At 37.2% G+C, this 17,869-nt stretch overlaps 1 protein-coding gene across 7 annotated transcripts in view; it reads right to left on the reverse strand.

Annotated features, from left to right (window-relative positions):
* Nucleotides 1-17,869, reverse strand: part of CEP162 (centrosomal protein 162) — a 94,745-nt gene that overhangs the window by 75,466 nt on the left and 1,410 nt on the right. For 6 of the 7 annotated variants that reach the window (XR_009054321.1, XM_057739189.1, XM_057739187.1 and 3 more), the window contains 4 exons: nucleotides 9,142-9,253; nucleotides 6,535-6,681; nucleotides 6,014-6,197; nucleotides 3,945-4,012 (listed from right to left, as the gene is read on the reverse strand). Coding sequence is in view for 6 of the 7 variants with exons in the window: in XM_057739187.1 (XP_057595170.1) it covers nucleotides 3,945-4,012; nucleotides 6,014-6,197; nucleotides 6,535-6,681; nucleotides 9,142-9,253 (511 nt within the window). In the remaining variant the exon portion in view is untranslated. The remainder of the gene's footprint in view (nucleotides 1-3,944; nucleotides 4,013-6,013; nucleotides 6,198-6,534; nucleotides 6,682-9,141; nucleotides 9,254-17,869) is intronic. The other variant, XM_057739190.1, reaches the window with a different exon arrangement.

Raw genomic sequence — 17,869 nt, forward strand, 5'->3', positions numbered from 1 at the left:
GTATGACAATGAACTTATACAACTACTTGGGATTTGGGAACTATCTGAAATCAATGGAAGGGGATGTAGTGTTTGTGTCACCGTAAAGAAGCAGTATAAGAAACAGTTTAGGTAGTGTGGCATTGTGCTTAGAGCATGACTGGGAGCCAGAAGACTTGGGTTCAACTCCTGGTTCTACTACTTTCATCTGCAGAACAAAGAGCAGGTCACAAACCCTCTGTGTCTCATTCTTCCCATCTGTAAAGTGGGGATGATAATAGTATTTATTTCAGAAGGTTGCTGTGAAGATTAAGAGTTCAAATGTTATATAATATGCACTATATACTAGTGTTAGCTATTATCTTCAGCATAATAATTATCTTTGTTAGTATTACTTTAACTTGGTGTTGCACTTAATCTGCACTGAAAGTTAATAAAGTCAAATATTATTTCTAATTAAGAAAAGTGCTAATCTAATGTGCATTTTTCAAAACTACATTTTGTTAGTTGCACTTAGTAACTGAATAGTCTGCAGGCAAGTACTACTGTCCAACATATAAAAATCCAACCCCCTCCTCACAAATTTGTCATGATTAAACTAGGTTTGAAGCAAGAAGGAAATGCCATTGGTAGTCACACAGAGAACTGAGACAGACAAGACAAGAAATAAAAGGAAGGAAAACAGCACATCAGCAATTTCTGAAAGAAATGCCAAGGGAAATTAAGTTTATATAAAAATGAAAGAATAAAACCCAATTGAGAAGGTGGTTCTCATATGAGAACTATCAGATAATAATATCCAGCTCTTTCACAGTTTGGAAAACAATATTAATTTTTATTGTTCTGCTCTTTTTGACAGGAAGATGTTACACATTCAATGTTACATATTTCTACTATTATATTCCATACCCTTGTAACTTTGAAAATATTATTTGCATAAATAGAAAATAAGTAAACAATACTCAATGTAAAAAATCTAAAAGATACATTTTGGAGACATTTTTCATTCTCTGTTGGAAAATTTGTCTGCGAATTTTAATTTAAGTATGATGGAATCTAGAGGACTTTCTCCTCTACCACGTTGGATTTCAAAGACTTTGTAAACAATGAGTAAAAGGGACAAAACATATGAAACAATTGTTTTCAGACACTGGACAGCTGGCAGCACAAAAATATGATTCCTAAGAAAGATAAACAGGTGGGTACATACATTCTGGAGTGCTGAGCAGGGAGGGGGAAATCAGGACAGTCTCACTGTGTTAAGGAAACAGAGATAAGAGCACAGAAAAGACAAGGTGATTAGAAGCTGCAGGGCAGTGATAAAGAGAGGAGGTACCTATGTAGAAACAGAGTCCTAGAAATCTACATGCAGTCCCCTGGAGTCTTTCCTGAATACTGAGGCATTTATGTGCAGCGTGAGCAAAGAGTAGCTGGGAAGCTGCAGGCTGGACAATTTCCAGAGGTTGCACAGGGTAAGGAGACTCTGAAGCGCTAACCAGCTTAAGTGGAAAAAAATCTTCGTTGTTCAGCAGGAGCACTCAGTGGAAATCTCAAGAGGGCTATGCCTTAGTAGTCATGTCAAATTCTGCTACAGCAAGTAAGGCTCCTCTAGATGTCCCCTAACCAAGAAAAGCCTTGAAAGGATCAAGCTACCTGCCAGAACAAAGTTCAATACTCTTTAAAAGAACAAAAAATCCAGACACTCTACAATGTAAAAATCTATAATATATTCAACGCTCAATTAAAAAATTAGAAGAATTACACAAACGAAAAAGTGACCAAAACTAGAAGCAGCAGTCAACAGAAAGAGACCCAAAATGAACAAATAGGGGCATCAGCAGAATATGCTCAATGTTGTGGACTTGAAAACAAAGAACGAGAGGAAACATACTAAAGAAATGAAGAAAAAAATCCAAAAGAAACTTCTAGAGTAATAAAGAAAAAAAAATCATTCAATGAATTAACAAAAAGATTAAAGAAAAGAAGAAAAAAGATCACTGAAGTTGAAGACATCACAATAAAAACTGAAGGAGAGAGGGAAATAAAGCTTCAAAAAATGAAATAGTCTTAGTGACCTGTGGGACAAAATTTAACTTTCTAACATACTTTCTAATATACTTGTAAAAGGGGTGGCAGAAATGATATCTGAGGAATTAATGGCAAAAAACATTTTTTGATTTTGATGGAAACTATAAATTCACAAATCAACTGATGGTCAACCAGCTCCAAACAGGATCAAGAACAAGAAAAGCACACCAAGATCATTCTGCCACAAAACTGGCCTAAAGAGAAAATTCTGAAAACAAGGGAAAAAAGACAATATATATACAAAGTCACAATAACAGGAATTACCACTGACTTCTCATCAGAAATAATGTCAGAGGACAATAGAATGAAATCATTAAAGTGCTCAAAGAAATAAAAACTACATATAATTTTATATCAAGTAAAAGTGTTCTTCAAAAACAAAGGCAAAATATACTTTCAGATAAACAAAACCCGATAGAATTTATTCCCAGTAAACCTACACTACAAGAAAACTTACAGAGGTTTTGCATGCAGAAGAAAAATAATACTAGATAGAAACTCAACATAATACTAGATAGCAACTATTTGAAAGTTGCTAAGAGAATAGATCTTAAAAGTTCTCATCATATAACAAAGGGAGTCCAACTCGAGGATGGAAGATGCCTTAGAGGACTGGGGCGGGGAGGGTGGGGGGGGACTCGAGGGGGGGGAGTCAAGGAAGGGAGGGAATATGGGGATATGTGTATAAAAACAGATGATTGAACTTGGTGTACCCCCCAAAAAATAACAAATAAATAAGTAAAAAAAAAAAAAGTTCTCATCATAAGAAAAAATAATTTTTTTGTAATTATGTAAGGTGACAGACGTTAACTAGACTTATTATGGTGATCATTTCATAATGTATAGATAATGAATCATTATGTTATATACCTGAAATTAATGTTATATGTCAATTATATCTTAAGTTTAAAATAAATTTTAAAAATTCATTTCAAAATAAAAAGCAAAAAAAAACCTCAAATCTATGCAAAGGAATACAAGTCATTGGGAACAGTAAATACATGGATAAATATAAATTCTTACATAAGTATAAATTTTTTATCTTCCTTAAAAATTTTTAAAAAATGATAGACTGTTAAAGCAATAATAATAATGATGATAATAATAATAGACTGCTGCATTGTGGGGTTTTTAAGATATATAGAAGGAAAATGTATGCCAAAAATAGCAAAAAGTTTTGGGGGGAGTTTACTGTTTTTAAGACTCATATAAAGTGGTATAATGTTATTTGAAAGTAGACTCTGATAAGACAGAAATGCATATGGTGAATCACAGGGCAACTAAGAAAAAAATACAGCAAAGAAGTACAACAAGCCAAAAGAAGGGTTAAGATGGAATGCTACAAATACCCAATCCAATAAAATGTAGCACAAAAGCAATAACAACAAAAAGATGGAAAGATTAAAAAAAAATGGCAAAACAGTAAATACCCACACCAATGAATATATTTTTGCAAAGGGCAGAAACATTTCAATTAAAAGTCTCAGATTGTCAGACTGGATATAAAAGCAAATGCTACCACAAGAAAACCATTTAAAATATAAAAACACAGACACATTAAAAGTCAAGAGATGGAGAAAGACATACTTCCCTACCCATGTGTTGGAGGTATTTGTCCTGGCTGCACACATTCCCCTGGTCCTAGCACAAAAATCCTCTCTGTCTTTCCAGTGGGTCCACTATCACTTCCAACAAACGAAGCAGTCCTGCACTTAAAACAATTTCTTAGTAGCTCAACTGTGACACAGGCAACTCACTCTACCTGTTCAAGCTCTTTCCAAGATATGATTTTCCTTTTATTTTTCTCTTATCAATGTCTTTATTAAAAGCTGTATTATCATTTCAAATAGTGCAAATTTTAAAACAAATGAGATCACCTGCCAGTTCTTCATGTTTTGATTCATTCTCGTGTTTATCTTCAGTTAGTTCCACGTTAGCTTGATAACTGTAAAAATATTTACTTAATTTAGTATTACATGTAAGTAATATATTTCTATACAATCCTTTGCATATATTTTTTAAAAATCTCTAATATTACATATTTCTTTTCAAGTACTCTTGTTCCAGCAAAAGCTAAAAATTTGGAAGCTATGAGGGAAATGTTTTGAAAATAAGGAATTTAAGACTAACTGTAGCCGCCAAAGTAATACAAAGGGAAAAACTGCCACATTTCATAACTTTATAAACAAACATACACAATTTTATACATAAATATGTGCATTTACATGTCTCAGGGCCCAAAGACCCTTTCCGCACTAAAGGTTAGGAACTAACCACAAGCTCTAAGAACCAGTAATGTCTACGCGGAGGCCAGAAAAAAACTACCAGAGTGAGCGTTTACATGCTAATAAGCAACATCATCCTGAAATGGAAGCTGAATGAATGAGTCTTAAACCAGTAAACACTCAGCAAGGTGACAATGGAGCTAGTTCTAAGTATACTGGATATATTAGTTCACATACTGCCTTCCTTCAAACCAAAGAATCAGTTCTGCCTTTTTCAGTCCCCCAACTGTGTCTTTAGTGAGATCATCAGTAGATTCAAGAAACTATAAATTCTAATAACAGTAGCAGCAAACACCACTGCATACTCAATGCAATACTGCACTGACTAGGCTGTTCTCCAGTAGAAATAACTACTGTTAGGAATATTGTGCAGAACAAGAAACATTAAGCAATATTGCAGAGGAGCAACAGCTTGTGGCCAGCAAACCTGTGTATGTTTAATCTGTGTTGTCACCATTGGGGCAGGGAGTTACCATGGGCTGAGGGTCCCTGCACGTTCTTGCTGGCTATGCCAAGAACGCAAGGCGTGCACCCTCCTTCTTAGGTCATTTCTCAGGGTTGTGTGCAGTGAGCAACTCTGAGAGACGAGGCAATGTTTCTGCCCCCAAAGCAGGCTTGTTTCCACCTACTGTAAAAGCAACAGATTCCCCAAGCTCAGTGACCCACTCCTGTAAAATAACCCACTGCATGGGCGGACAGCCATCATGGACCCCGTGAACCTTTGAGGAACGGGAAACTGAGGCAAATATATGTGACACTCAGGTCCTGCTTTGGCAGTGAAAAATAAAGTCCTCTTGTTTCTGACTCAGGAATCTTGTGTCTATTGTCAGCATCTATAAAACTGGCAGGCTGACTTGTTAGCTTGCAAGTAGGGTAAAAATCTCAGACCCTACACAGTTGATAACACTCACCGCTTTGTCCACTGTCTATAAGAAACTAAGCACCTTGAGGAAACCAGGCACTCTAATGACCAGTGGCTATGAGCTCCTGACACAATTTAATTACAGTTTGTTGTTCTTAAACTCTTAAAATTGTAATCTGACTTCCATTTATAATTTTAAAAGTTAAATGGAAAAATGAAACTGAGGAAATTAAAGATATCAGGTTTCACAAAAGTCTTGAGAATGCCAAAGGTCTATGGCACTTACAAGCTCAGTCAACTAACAGAATTGCCAGGATAAATGAGGTTTCCCAATAATCATCAGGGTCAACCATACACAAAGGCAGGACACAAACCAAATTGGTCTTTGCTCCCTGGTGCCTCCTTCCCTTTTTGCTCCTATTTCCCCCGAGTTTATAACACCTACCTGGACTCTCTTATTTACCTTATCTGTGGAAAATCACTTAATAAATTACCTTCATAGTTAGGTCTATTTGGAAATGTGCTACTCATCTCAAAAGTATCTCATGCATGAAATTTCAAATCTCTAGAGCTTCTCAAATACAAATCAACGTATTCCAGCCTATATGTATATATCAATCATATTCTACACACACACACGTTACCCCTGATCGAAGTGATGAACAGACGACAGAATTAAAAATAAGATTTAAATTTTGACTGTTATAATGTTTACCCATTTAAGTCCATGCATATACCAGCCTTTCAAAAATAGACACAAAAATCATCTAATGATCAGTTTATATTGTAATTACATTACCTATGTAAAGCTTTAAAATGTGTGGAGTCATTAGAATCCAATTCTTTATTTAATCTTGAATAATCAATGGAAGATGTTAAGCCTTTCTCAAGCCGGGCAAAAAACTGCTCTTTTTCCTCTTGCTCTTCTAATGTGTCCAATCCCAAACCAAGAACACTATGATTGAGCTCAGAAACTACCACCTCTAAATGGAAAGCACAAATACATTTTATTAACAGACAGAATTTTGAAGAAATTAATTTTAATGATGTATTTATTGAAATTTCATGGCAAAACTTCAAAAAAATTTAAAACATGCTTTACTTAATCTCTTACCCACCAAATATAGCTTTATATTCATAATAATACATAAGGCTATAAAGCTTCTCCAGAGGTATAATTCTAAACCTTCTAGGAAGATATTAAATCTGTCTACATACTTCAGTAAAGGAGGCTCCAAGATAGTTACAAGTTCATTTTTCTAAAAATTCTGATTATAAGCATAGTAATTAACCTGTCGACTCATCTCTCACGATTCTTACCATTGGCTTCTAAGCTGTCAATACTTAAGATAGAGGTTCCACTACTCTTAAGAAACTGAATCTTTTCAGCAGATTTCTCTTCTATTTCCATAATAGGCTGAGAAGTCTTCTTTGTTTTCAAATAGCTTACATTTGTTCCAAGCAGTCCTGGGATGGAATTTAATACAGTTGGATATTTATGTTAAGAGAATTGTTTTAACCACTATACCAACACAAGTAGTACTGTTTTACTAGCTTAGACTAGTTATACCATTATATTAGTTATACCAGTAGACAGTAGCTACGATATAAATCTGGTCCATGAAATAAAAATCCATCAGACCCAAAATTCACAAAACAAAAATTACAATTCTATTTGATTGCAGTGCATCTTATTAAGTGGAATATTTCAAAAACTTGCATAATGAGACAAGATTTTTTAAAAAATTACTTTGAAGCACAAGTACTTAACACAGTATACCATGCCACTTGAAAGAGTATCTCCTGCCTTATGTGAAGGGAGGGGCAGGCCATCTCTGAGGATGCAAAAAGGCCAGTGGGGCTGGCTCCAGAGAGTGAGGGTAGGCTGGGGGTGCGGGAGGGGGCTACTCCCAGGGCGAGAGTCTATGGTTCGACCACGTTTGTCTTTATGGCCTAGGGGTAGGGTTTGGCTCTTCATTCTAAAAGCACTAGAAAACACTGGAAAAGTTATACAATATCAAATTTTCTTTACCCTAGCAGCATATATTTGTTGAAAAAACTGGTATATGGAAAAAAATAACTATATTGTATGATACAAATACGAAGATTAGGAAACACCTCTTTTGCTTAGAAGGAAGCCTTATTAAGAAGTTACAAATGCTGACTTCGATCTCCTACTTAGTGTCCTATCAGAAAGGTTTATGGCTCTGGGTGAACCATGGTTTTAATGGGTCAATAATAACTTCCACCCGGCTGGAGAAAACCAGAAGAGCCACGAGTAGGCACTTCAAATGAAAACAGGCACGCCAAGGTCAGGGTGCTGTCAGGGCATCTGCCCAGGGTCTCACTCTGGCTCTGAAGCTGGACTCAGGGATGTGACCCACCCTAACCAACTTCACAAGAGACTAGTATAACCAAACCAAGATCCAATTCAGGTATTTATAATGAAGAGTATAATCAGTAGGAGAACTAGATAGCTTCACTAACTAGACACAACATTTTGTCCTTATGGCAACTGAAAGAGAAAGCGAAATTACAAGGTCAGAAGTAGCTAAATGTTGATGCTTAATGGCGCCTAAGATTGGGATGCATTCCTCTCAAGAGGGGTGTTCAATTCTCCCTTAGATGCTTCTACACTCTTGACGGTAGGAATCATATTTTGTCTCTGTATACTAGTGCCAAGTACTCAGACCATAACATGAATGCAATAAATGTTTGTGACTGAACCAGGGACCAGGTTATACCCTTGGGCAGAGAAACCGTCTCCCCTGTGTTTAAGTGGACATTGTCCAAGTTTCCTTTTAAGTAGCCTTTGCATCCTTTACTAATCAAATCCACTCTGATACATTCTTTAGAAAAGAACTTAGTATCTTTAGTCAGGTTATATTCAAGTGTTGGTCTAGGACCTACACTAGACTCACTTAGGGTGAGTTTGCATATTCCATCTCGATTCATTACTTTCTACAAAAGAGATTTTAGTGCTAAATAAGTCACAAATCTTTGCCAACTATTTCAATAGTACTTAATCATATAATATCCTTTTCAAGCACCAATAGGGGGAATCTAAAAAAGAATTCTTCATATGCAAACTTTAGCATTGTGCATGGTTTATGAATTTATGAAAAAAAACACTGAATTTTTTAATAAGGCAATTCCTTACTGTAAAGTGTTACAAAGAACAGAGAAGTGACTATCAAATTCATTGTAACATTTATTTACTCAACGCATTTATTATTTACTATTGAGGGTCAGGGAGCAAAAGGAAAAAGAAGAGATATAGAAATTCTATCAGTTCATAAAATGGTGCTTAATGACGCACAAATGGTGTTTACAGAGGCAGTCTGGGGATCCTCACAAATATGGCAGTATCACAGATGGTAGCTATACTGAAGAAAACACTCAAGAGAGTGATTTTCCATTTGTAAATGTGACTAGGAATAGTTCTGGGAATGGTATACACATGTGCTAGACAGGACCAATAATGAGTTCTTTACCATTAAGGTAATAACTTATTTTTTTCTACTGTTATTAACAGACAGTGATACCAACATCTATAATTTGTTAAAATCTTCCCAATGCAATAACATTAATACATTGCCAGAATATTTTATTAAATCACCTTAAATCAATTTACCATTAAACATGATAACATATAAATATACCTATATTAGTCACCACCTTAAATTGAGTAACCATAAATTATTTCAATGTAAAATAATCTGATAATGTAGAAACACAGATTCCCAACTATATAAGAAATATATCATAAAGTTAAGCAATACGGAAATCAATTCAAACCTCAAAAATTCACACTATTAATATTATTTTCCTCATGTATTTATAGCACAGTAAGGAAATCCAGAATTAAAGGTCCTGATTGCCCCCTTGTGGTCAAATAATTTAAAATTTAAAATGAGCAATATTTACCACCATCTTCAAGTTCATCTTCAGTTATCCACCATGGCACTGTATCTTTCTTCTTCATGCCTGTAGGCTGTCTAGGTGTTTTATTTGAATTTTCAAAAGAATCATCTGAAAGCTAAATCAGATAAAAGCTACTGAATTTTAAATTCAAGAAATCCAAATTTATCACTAAAAATGTTTATCTTTGTTCTCTGACATTTCAGCTATCACATAAACAACATTCTCAGCATTAATGTATAAGTTCATACTTCAAGACATATGTGGCCAAAATAACTTAAACATCTCGGACACATTTCTGAACACTGATTTCATACCCAGAATTAAACAAGCAGACTAACCAAGGAGAGAAACATCAAGAATAACAAGGAAATAAAGAAAACTTAATCAAGAAACCTAATCAGGAAAGGAAAAAAAGGATATAATCTTCTTTTAGACATTCTCTAGGGTCTAAAAGTAATTAATGATTGAGAAAAATCACCTATCATCACTCTAGAAGAACACAAAATTCTAAGACCAGGAAGAACTGAGTGTTTTGTCTGGTATTTACCAGAGAAATTAGTGCTTGCCACAATGATTAATAAACTTTATTCTTTTCTACTCTTCAGGTCCAAATCTTACTGCAATCCTAAACCCCTACTCTAACCCCTATCTACCTCCCTTACTCTCGAGAGCCAGTAACTTGGCCTCTCTCTTCACTGAGAAACTAAAGACCTTCAGTCAAAACCACCTTCCTCGCCTTCCCCTCACTCCACCACTAAACTCACCTGTTCAGATACTGCTTTCCTCTCTCAGAAGAGAAATTCTTTCCTTCACTCCCAGGAGAACCTGCAGGGGTCATCTCCCACCTCACTGGGTTCTTGCTTCCTGGGTTATCCCAATGCATCTCTGCACCTCACTCCCTCCTCAATCTCCCTGCCTCCTTCCCTCAGGTTATAAACTTGCTCATTGCTGCATCCCAGGGCCAAGCACAGCACCTGGCATAACTGTAGAGTAATAAGAATGAACACTTGGGACTTCCCTGGTGGCGCAGTGGTTAAGAATCCGCCTGCCAACGCAAGGGACACTGGTTCAAGCCCTGGTCCAGGAAGATCCCACATGCCGCAGAGCAAGTAAGCCCGTGCACTACAAGTACTGAGCCTGTGCTCTAGAGCCTGTGAGTCACAACTACTGAAGCCCACGCGCCTGGAGCCCATACTCCACAACAAGAGAAGCCACCGAAACGAGAGGCTCACGCACCACAATGAAGAGTGGCCCCTGCTCACTGCAACTGGAGAAAGCCTGCATGCAGCAATGAGACCCAACACAGCCAAGAAATTAATTAACTAATATTAAAAAAAAGAATGAACACTCAAGTCTACTTAAAAATACAAAACAAACAAACAAAACAAAGCAAACAGTCAAAGTTCCTTATTCCTACATCGCTTTCACTCTACCTATCACGTTTCCTTTATGTACATTCTAACTTCTCCAGGTCACTGTTAAACCCCTTACAATCTGGTCCCCATTCAAAACAGCTCTCCTCAGTTAGCAAAGGCCTCCCACATGCCACAAATAAAGGACAACTGTCAGTCATCTCCCTGATCATAACATGGAGTTTGACATGGTGACCAATTCTCACTTCCTGAAAACCTCTCCCTTTGACTTCACAGCACCACCTCCTCCAGGTTATGTTATACTTCACCTCTGCGACCTTTCCTAACCAATTCTAATAGCTCTTGGCCCTTTCGCCCTTTTCTTTGACAAGAGACTTCCCCAGGACTCTGTTCTTGGTCCTTTTTATCGTCATTTTGCACACTTTCTGGAGAAAAAACCAACACTTACTAATTATTTGCCTGCTCTATGTCAGGATCTATACTTAGGTTATCTCAGTCTTTAAACAATCCAGCAGAGATTTACTGAGAAGTTATGCAACTTGCCCAGGTTACTGTCAGTTAGTGATACAGAGCTGGGATTCAAACGCAGGTTTCTCTGACTAAAGCCTCTCCACTTTCAAATACACTATATGGGCCCCCTAATAGGACATTGGTACCTGGGTGATTTTTTAAACTTCCGAGATGACTACATACACATCTCCATCTGTCAACCAAACAACTCTACTTTTCTGACCTGTAAGAATGCCATTTTTAAGTGTTCAAAAGGAACTCACTATCTTCCCTGACCACCAGGCAGGATGAGGGGAGGAGAAGAGAAAGAGTATCCTTTACTCCATCTGAATTTTAGTTGCATCACCTTCCACTCAGTCTTAAACTTCACTGTCATCCTGAAATGTTCCATGTGTCACTCCTTTCTATCTCTCCCTGCTTACCAAATGCTGATTATCTGTCTCAGGTTCAGTCTTTTCCTCCTAAACCCATGGCTATGTAAAAGCGTGAAAGCACTTCAAAGATTTTTGAAGCAGGACAGATCTGAGTTCAAACCTTTAACTGCAAAATAAGCTAGTTCTATTGCTTACAAAAAATCACCCGTTTTCAGTTTATACATATATAAAACAGGCATGGTAACAATGACCTTGCAGGGTTGTGGCAAAGATCAGAAAAGAAATAGAGAATGCCCACCCTACTGTCTAATACATAGTAGGTATTCTCATTTTCGACAATCTTCCACACTGCTTTCTAGGCTACTATCATTAAAAACAAAACAAAACAGCTGGCTCGCCAGTTAACAACAGTGCTGGTGAGGATATGGAGAAACTGTGACCCTAATATTACTAATACACTGCTGGTGAGAGAGTAAAATGGTACAGCCACTTAGAAAATAGTCTGGCAGTTCCTCAAGAGGTTAAACGCAGAGCTACCACATGACCCAGCATTTCTACTCCTAGGTATATACACAGGAAACGTGAATACATACAACCACACAAAAACTTGTATACAATTGTCACAGCAGCATTATTCATAATTGCTAAAAAAGTGGAAAGAACTCAAATGTCCATCAACTGATAAGTAGGTAAACAAAATGTGGTAAATCCACACAATGGAATATTATTCAACTATAAAAAAAGGAATGAGGTACTGACAGATATGACAATGTGAATGAACCTTAAAAATGTAATGTTAAGTGGAACAAGCTGTAAGATCCATATGGAATTGGGGAGGAAGGGAAGAAAAGCCATCAAGTCAGGACTATTCCCCAGGGAATGGATACAGAAAAGGAAGGGGATTAAAAGGCCCAGAGATCCACCCTGGCAAGTAAATGGTTTGAAAGACACACAGCAGGGCCACAGCCCTGGGGTCTGACACTGGGAAGATGAATCCCCATAACTGGTTAGAAAACCAGTGGGACTGACAGCAGGGTTGTAGAAACCTAGACTCTGCTCGTGAAAAGTGTGTGCAAACTTCCTTACTCCCAAAACAAGGTGGAGGAAGCAGACTGAAACTGCATGGGACTCTGGCCGGTTTCCTGTGACCACCCTGGCACAAGCCCTGGCCCAAGCCAAACCCCCAACTCTGGCCCCTCTTGCTCCAGCACTGCTCCTCTCTGGGGCAAAGGTGACAATGTGACAATGCCAGGAGAGGGAAGATACATACTTAGAGGGAACAGAACAGCTGAGACCCGACCCTCAGGGCTTCTGTTCCAGCAACTTGGGACCCACTCCCATCCCTCACAGAGTGTTGTTTGCCACTGAGCAGAGAAGCCCCAGCTCACACCTGGCTCTCGCTCAAGCCCTTTCATCTCCAGTCCAACCTTCTACCAAAGTGGTAGCTGTGAGCACACCCTAAGGAAAGATATGACTCCTGCTCATGTCAGATCATGAACTACCAAAGCCATGAGGCACCTGCAGACTGTATAGGGATGCGCCCACAAAGGGGCACCCCTTCAAGATGGGCATAGGTAAGTGTTTCACCTAATTTCAGAGACAGAGAAAGTTAAACAAAATGAGAAGACAAAAGAATCTGTTTCAAACAAAAGAATGAGAAAAACAACTAATGAGACAGATAAATAATTTATCAGATAAGGAGTTCAAAGCATTAGTAATAAGAGTGCTAATTAAATTAGAAAACAGAACAGACAAACAGAGTGAGAATTTTAACAAGAAACTAGAAAATATAAAAGAACCAGTCAGAACTGAAGAATACAACTGTAATGAAAAACACATCAGAACAACTTAACAGCAGACTAAGCGATACAGAAGAATACATAAGTAATCTGGAAGAGAGAATAATGGAAATCACCCAATCAGACAGAAAAAGAAAAACAAATTAAAAAAATGAAAACAACTTAAGGGAACTCTGAGACACCATTAAGTGTACCAACATTCATTTTATAGGTGTCCCAGAAGGAGAAGTCAGAGAGAAAGGAGTTGAAAATTTATTTGATAAATTTATTTGATAAAATTATGGCTGAAAACTTCTTGAACCTGAAGAACTAAACAGATATTCAAGTACAGGAGGCACAGACAGTCCCAAACAAAATGAACCCAAATAGATCCACACCAAGACATATCATAATTAAAGTGTTACTACAATGTTAAAAGTGAAAAAAATTATTCTAAAGGCAGCAAGAGAAAAACAGAGTCACATACAAGTGAACTCACCACCCCTCCAAGGCTATCAATTGATTTTCCTGCAGAAACTTTCTGGCCAGAAGGGAATGGCATGATATATTTAAAATGCTAAAAGGGAAAAACCTAAAACCTAGGATACTCTACCCAGCAAGATTACCATTTGGAATTAAGAGAAAGATGAAAAACTTCTCAGACAAGCAAAGACTAGAAGAGTTCATCAATACTAAACTGACCCTAAAAGAAATGTAAAAGGGTCTCCTCTCGTGGAAAAGACATTGCTACAAGAAGTAAGTATGTATAGGAAAGGAAAAACCCCACAAATAAAGAAAAATATACAGTAAAGAGTGTGGATCAACCACTCCAATAAGCTAGTACAAACATTAAAAGACAGAAATTGTATAATCAGCTATAACTATAATAAACAGTTAAGGGATAAACATGAAGATTAAAATATGACACAGAAAGGGCTTCCCTTGTGGCACAGTGGTTAAGAATCTGCCTGCCAATGCAGGGGACACAGGTTCAATCCCTGGTCCGGGAAGATCCCACATGCCGTGGTGCAACTAAGCCCATGCACTACAACTACTGAGCCTGCACTCTAGAGCCTGTGAGCCTCCACTACTGAGCCTGCATGTTGCAACTACTGAAACCCATGTACCCTAGAGCCCGTGCTCCGCAACAAGAGAAGCCACTTCAATGAGAAGCCTGTGCACAGCAACAAAGAGTAGCCCCCACTCACTGCAACTAGAGAAAGCTCACGAGCAGCAATGAAGCCCCAATGCAGCCAAAAATAAATAATAAATTTAAAAATAAAGAAAAGAAAAGATGACACAGAAACACAAAATATTTGGGAGGTGAGAAAAAAATGTAGATCTTTTAAAATGGGTTTGAACTTAAATGACTACCAGTTTAAAACTAGGTATAACTATAGAGCAACATATATGAACCCCATGGTAACCAGAAATCAAAACCCAACAATGGATACACAAAAACTAGAAAGAAAGGAACACAAGCATACTACTAAAGAAAATCATCAAACCACAAGGGAACAAAAAGAAGGAGAAAACAATAGAAAAGAAGTACAAAAACCAGAAAAAAGCAACAAAATGGCAGTAGGAACATCCCCATCAATAATTACTTTAAATGTCAATGGACTAACTGCTCCAATCATAAGACATAGGGTGGTGGGACTTTCCTGGTGGCACAGTGGCTAAGAATCTGCCTGCCAATGCAGGGGACATGGGTTTGATCCCTGCTCCAGGAAGATCCCACATGCCACAGAGCAACTAAGTCTGTGCACCACAACTACTGAGCCTGCACTCCATAGCCCACGAGCCACAACTATTGAGCCCATGTGCCACAGCTACTGAAGCCCACGTGCCTACAGCCCATGCTCTGCAACAAGAGAAGCCACTGCAATGAGAAGCCCGTGCACCACAATGAAGAGCAGCCCCCATTCACCACAACTAGAGAAAGTCTGTGTGCAGCAATGAAGACCCAACATAGCCAATAAATAAATAAATTAAAAAAAAAAAAAAAAAAGGACATAGGGTGGCTGACTGGACAAAAAAAAAACAAAACCCATCTATATGCTGCTTCCAAGAGACTAACTTCAGAGATAAAGACACACACAGACTGAAAGTGAGGGGCTGGAAGAAGTTATTTCGTGCAAATGGAAACAACAAGAAAGCTAGGGTAAAATACTCATATCAGATAAAACAGACTTTAAAACAAGCATATAACAAGAGACAAATAGGGTATTATATAATGATAAAGGGATCAGTACAAAAAGAGGATATAACAGTCCTTAAAATATTTGCCTATATATATTTTATATATTTATATATATTATATATATTTAGATGTTCCACCTAATATAGGAACACCTAAATATGTAAAGCAAATGTTAACAGACAAAAATGGAGAAATCTGCAATAATATAAAAATAGTGGGGAATGTTAACACTCCATTTACATCAATGGACAGGTCATCCAGGCAGAAAATCAGTAAGATAACAGAGGCCTTAAATGACAAATTAAACCATCTGGACTTAAATAAATACCTATAGGATAGTCCATCCAAAACCAGAAGAATACACATTCTTTTCAAGTGTATATACTACATTCTCCAGGACAGACCACACTCTAGGCCACAAAACAAGTCTCAACAAATTTAAGAGGACAGAAACTATAGCCAACATTTTTTCTGCTCACAATGGTATAAAACTAGAAATCAATTACAGGAAGAAAAATGGGAAAAACAGAAACACGTGGAGACTAAACAACATGCTACTAAAAAAACCAATGGGTCAATGAAGAAATCAAAGAGAAAATCAGAAAATACCTCAAGACAAATGAAAATAAAAACACAGATTTCTAAAATTACAGGATGTAGCAAAAGTGGTTCTAAGAGGAATGTTTACAGTGATACAGGCCTACTTCAAGAAACAAGAAAAATAACAACCTAACCTACCATCTAAAGGAATTAGAAAAAGAACAAAGTTCAAAGTCAGCAGGAGGAAGGAAATAAATATCAGAGAGGAAATAAATAAAGTAGAGGCCAAAAAAACAAAACAAACAAACAAAAAAAACAATAGAAAAGATCAGTGAACCCAAGAGCTGGTTTTTGGAAAAGATAAAGAAAATTGATAAGCCTTTATCCAGGCTCATCAAGAAAAAAGAGAGAGGATCCAAACAAAGTAAAAAATGAAAGAGGAGAACTAACAACCAGTATCACAGATAATAAAATCATAAGAGAATACTACAAACAGTTACATACCAACAAATTGGACAACCTAAGAAATGGATTAATTTCTAAAAACATACAATCTTCCAAAACTGAATCAGGAAGAAACAGACAATCTGAACAGACCAATCATTAGTAGTACAATTTAATTAGTAATCAAAAACTTCCAGAAAACAAAAGTCCAGGGCAGGACAGCTTCACAGGGGAATTTCACCAAACTTATAAAAAGCTAACATCCTTCTCAAACTAGTCCAAAAAACTGAAGAGGGGACACTCCCAAATTCATTCTACAAGGTTGCCATTATCCTGATACTAAAACCAGACAAAGACACGACAAAAAAAGAAAATTGCAGGCTGATATCACTGATTAATATAGATGCAGAAATCCTCAATAAAGTTTTAGCAAACTGAATTCAACAATATATAAAAAGAATCGTACTGCATGATCATGTAGGACTTACTCTAGGGATGCAAGGATGGTTCAATATTTGCAAGTCAATCAATGGGATACACCACATTAACAAATCACAGGATCATCACAATAAATACAGAGAGAGCATTTGACAAAATTCAATATCCATTTATGATAAAAACTCTCATCAAAGTTGGTATCTCAACTCATATCACAACATAACATCATATTTATTGGTGAAACAGGGGTACAGGTAGGGATTAAAAGCTGCAAACTACTGTGTATAAAATAAATAAGCTACAAGAATATATTGTGCAGCACATGGAGTATAGCCAGTATTTTATAATAACTTTAAATGGAGTATAATCTATAAAAATCAAATCACCATTGGAACTAATATAATATTGCCCACCAACTACACTTCAATTAAAAAAAAAATACTGTCATGTCACAGACCATTCACTCTTACGGGAGGCAGAAAAGAGAGCTAAATAAGTAAAATAATGAACAGTTCTAAGTGCTACATGGAGAATTAAGTACATCGTATACTAAGAAGGAACTTGATGGTTACTTTTTTTACTGGATCGACAGCAAAAAAATCCCTCTCTCAGGTAGTGATTTTTAAGAAGAGCTCTTCACCAGCCAGGTAAAGAAAAGAGGAACAGACAGCCTTACTGGCAGAGGGAACAGCTAGTAGTACAAAGCTTCTCATGTGAAATGGGTTTGGTGTGTCTGGAGGAGAAAAAAGGCATGAATGGAAAAGGGGGAAGAGCAGTGTACAGTCAGTGAGGTGAGCATACTCAAAATCATCCAGCACTTTGTAAACCACAGAAAGGAAGGCTAATACAATGTTTGACATGGGGAGGAACAGAGTCTGATTTATGTCACAGACCACGCTGGCAGCAGTGTGGTGAAGGAACACTGGGACAGTACCTGGGAATTGTTGCAGTAGCCTAGTGAGATGGATGGTGTCCTGGATTAGGATGGTTGCAATGAAAAGGGAGAGAACTAGAAGGATCATAGATATATTCTGGAAACAGGTGGCAGAGCTTGATGACAGGCTGATTGCA

The sequence above is a fragment of the Hippopotamus amphibius genome, chromosome 6, assembly GCF_030028045.1.
Source record: "Hippopotamus amphibius kiboko isolate mHipAmp2 chromosome 6, mHipAmp2.hap2, whole genome shotgun sequence".
NCBI classification, from domain to species: Eukaryota; Metazoa; Chordata; class Mammalia; order Artiodactyla; family Hippopotamidae; genus Hippopotamus; species Hippopotamus amphibius.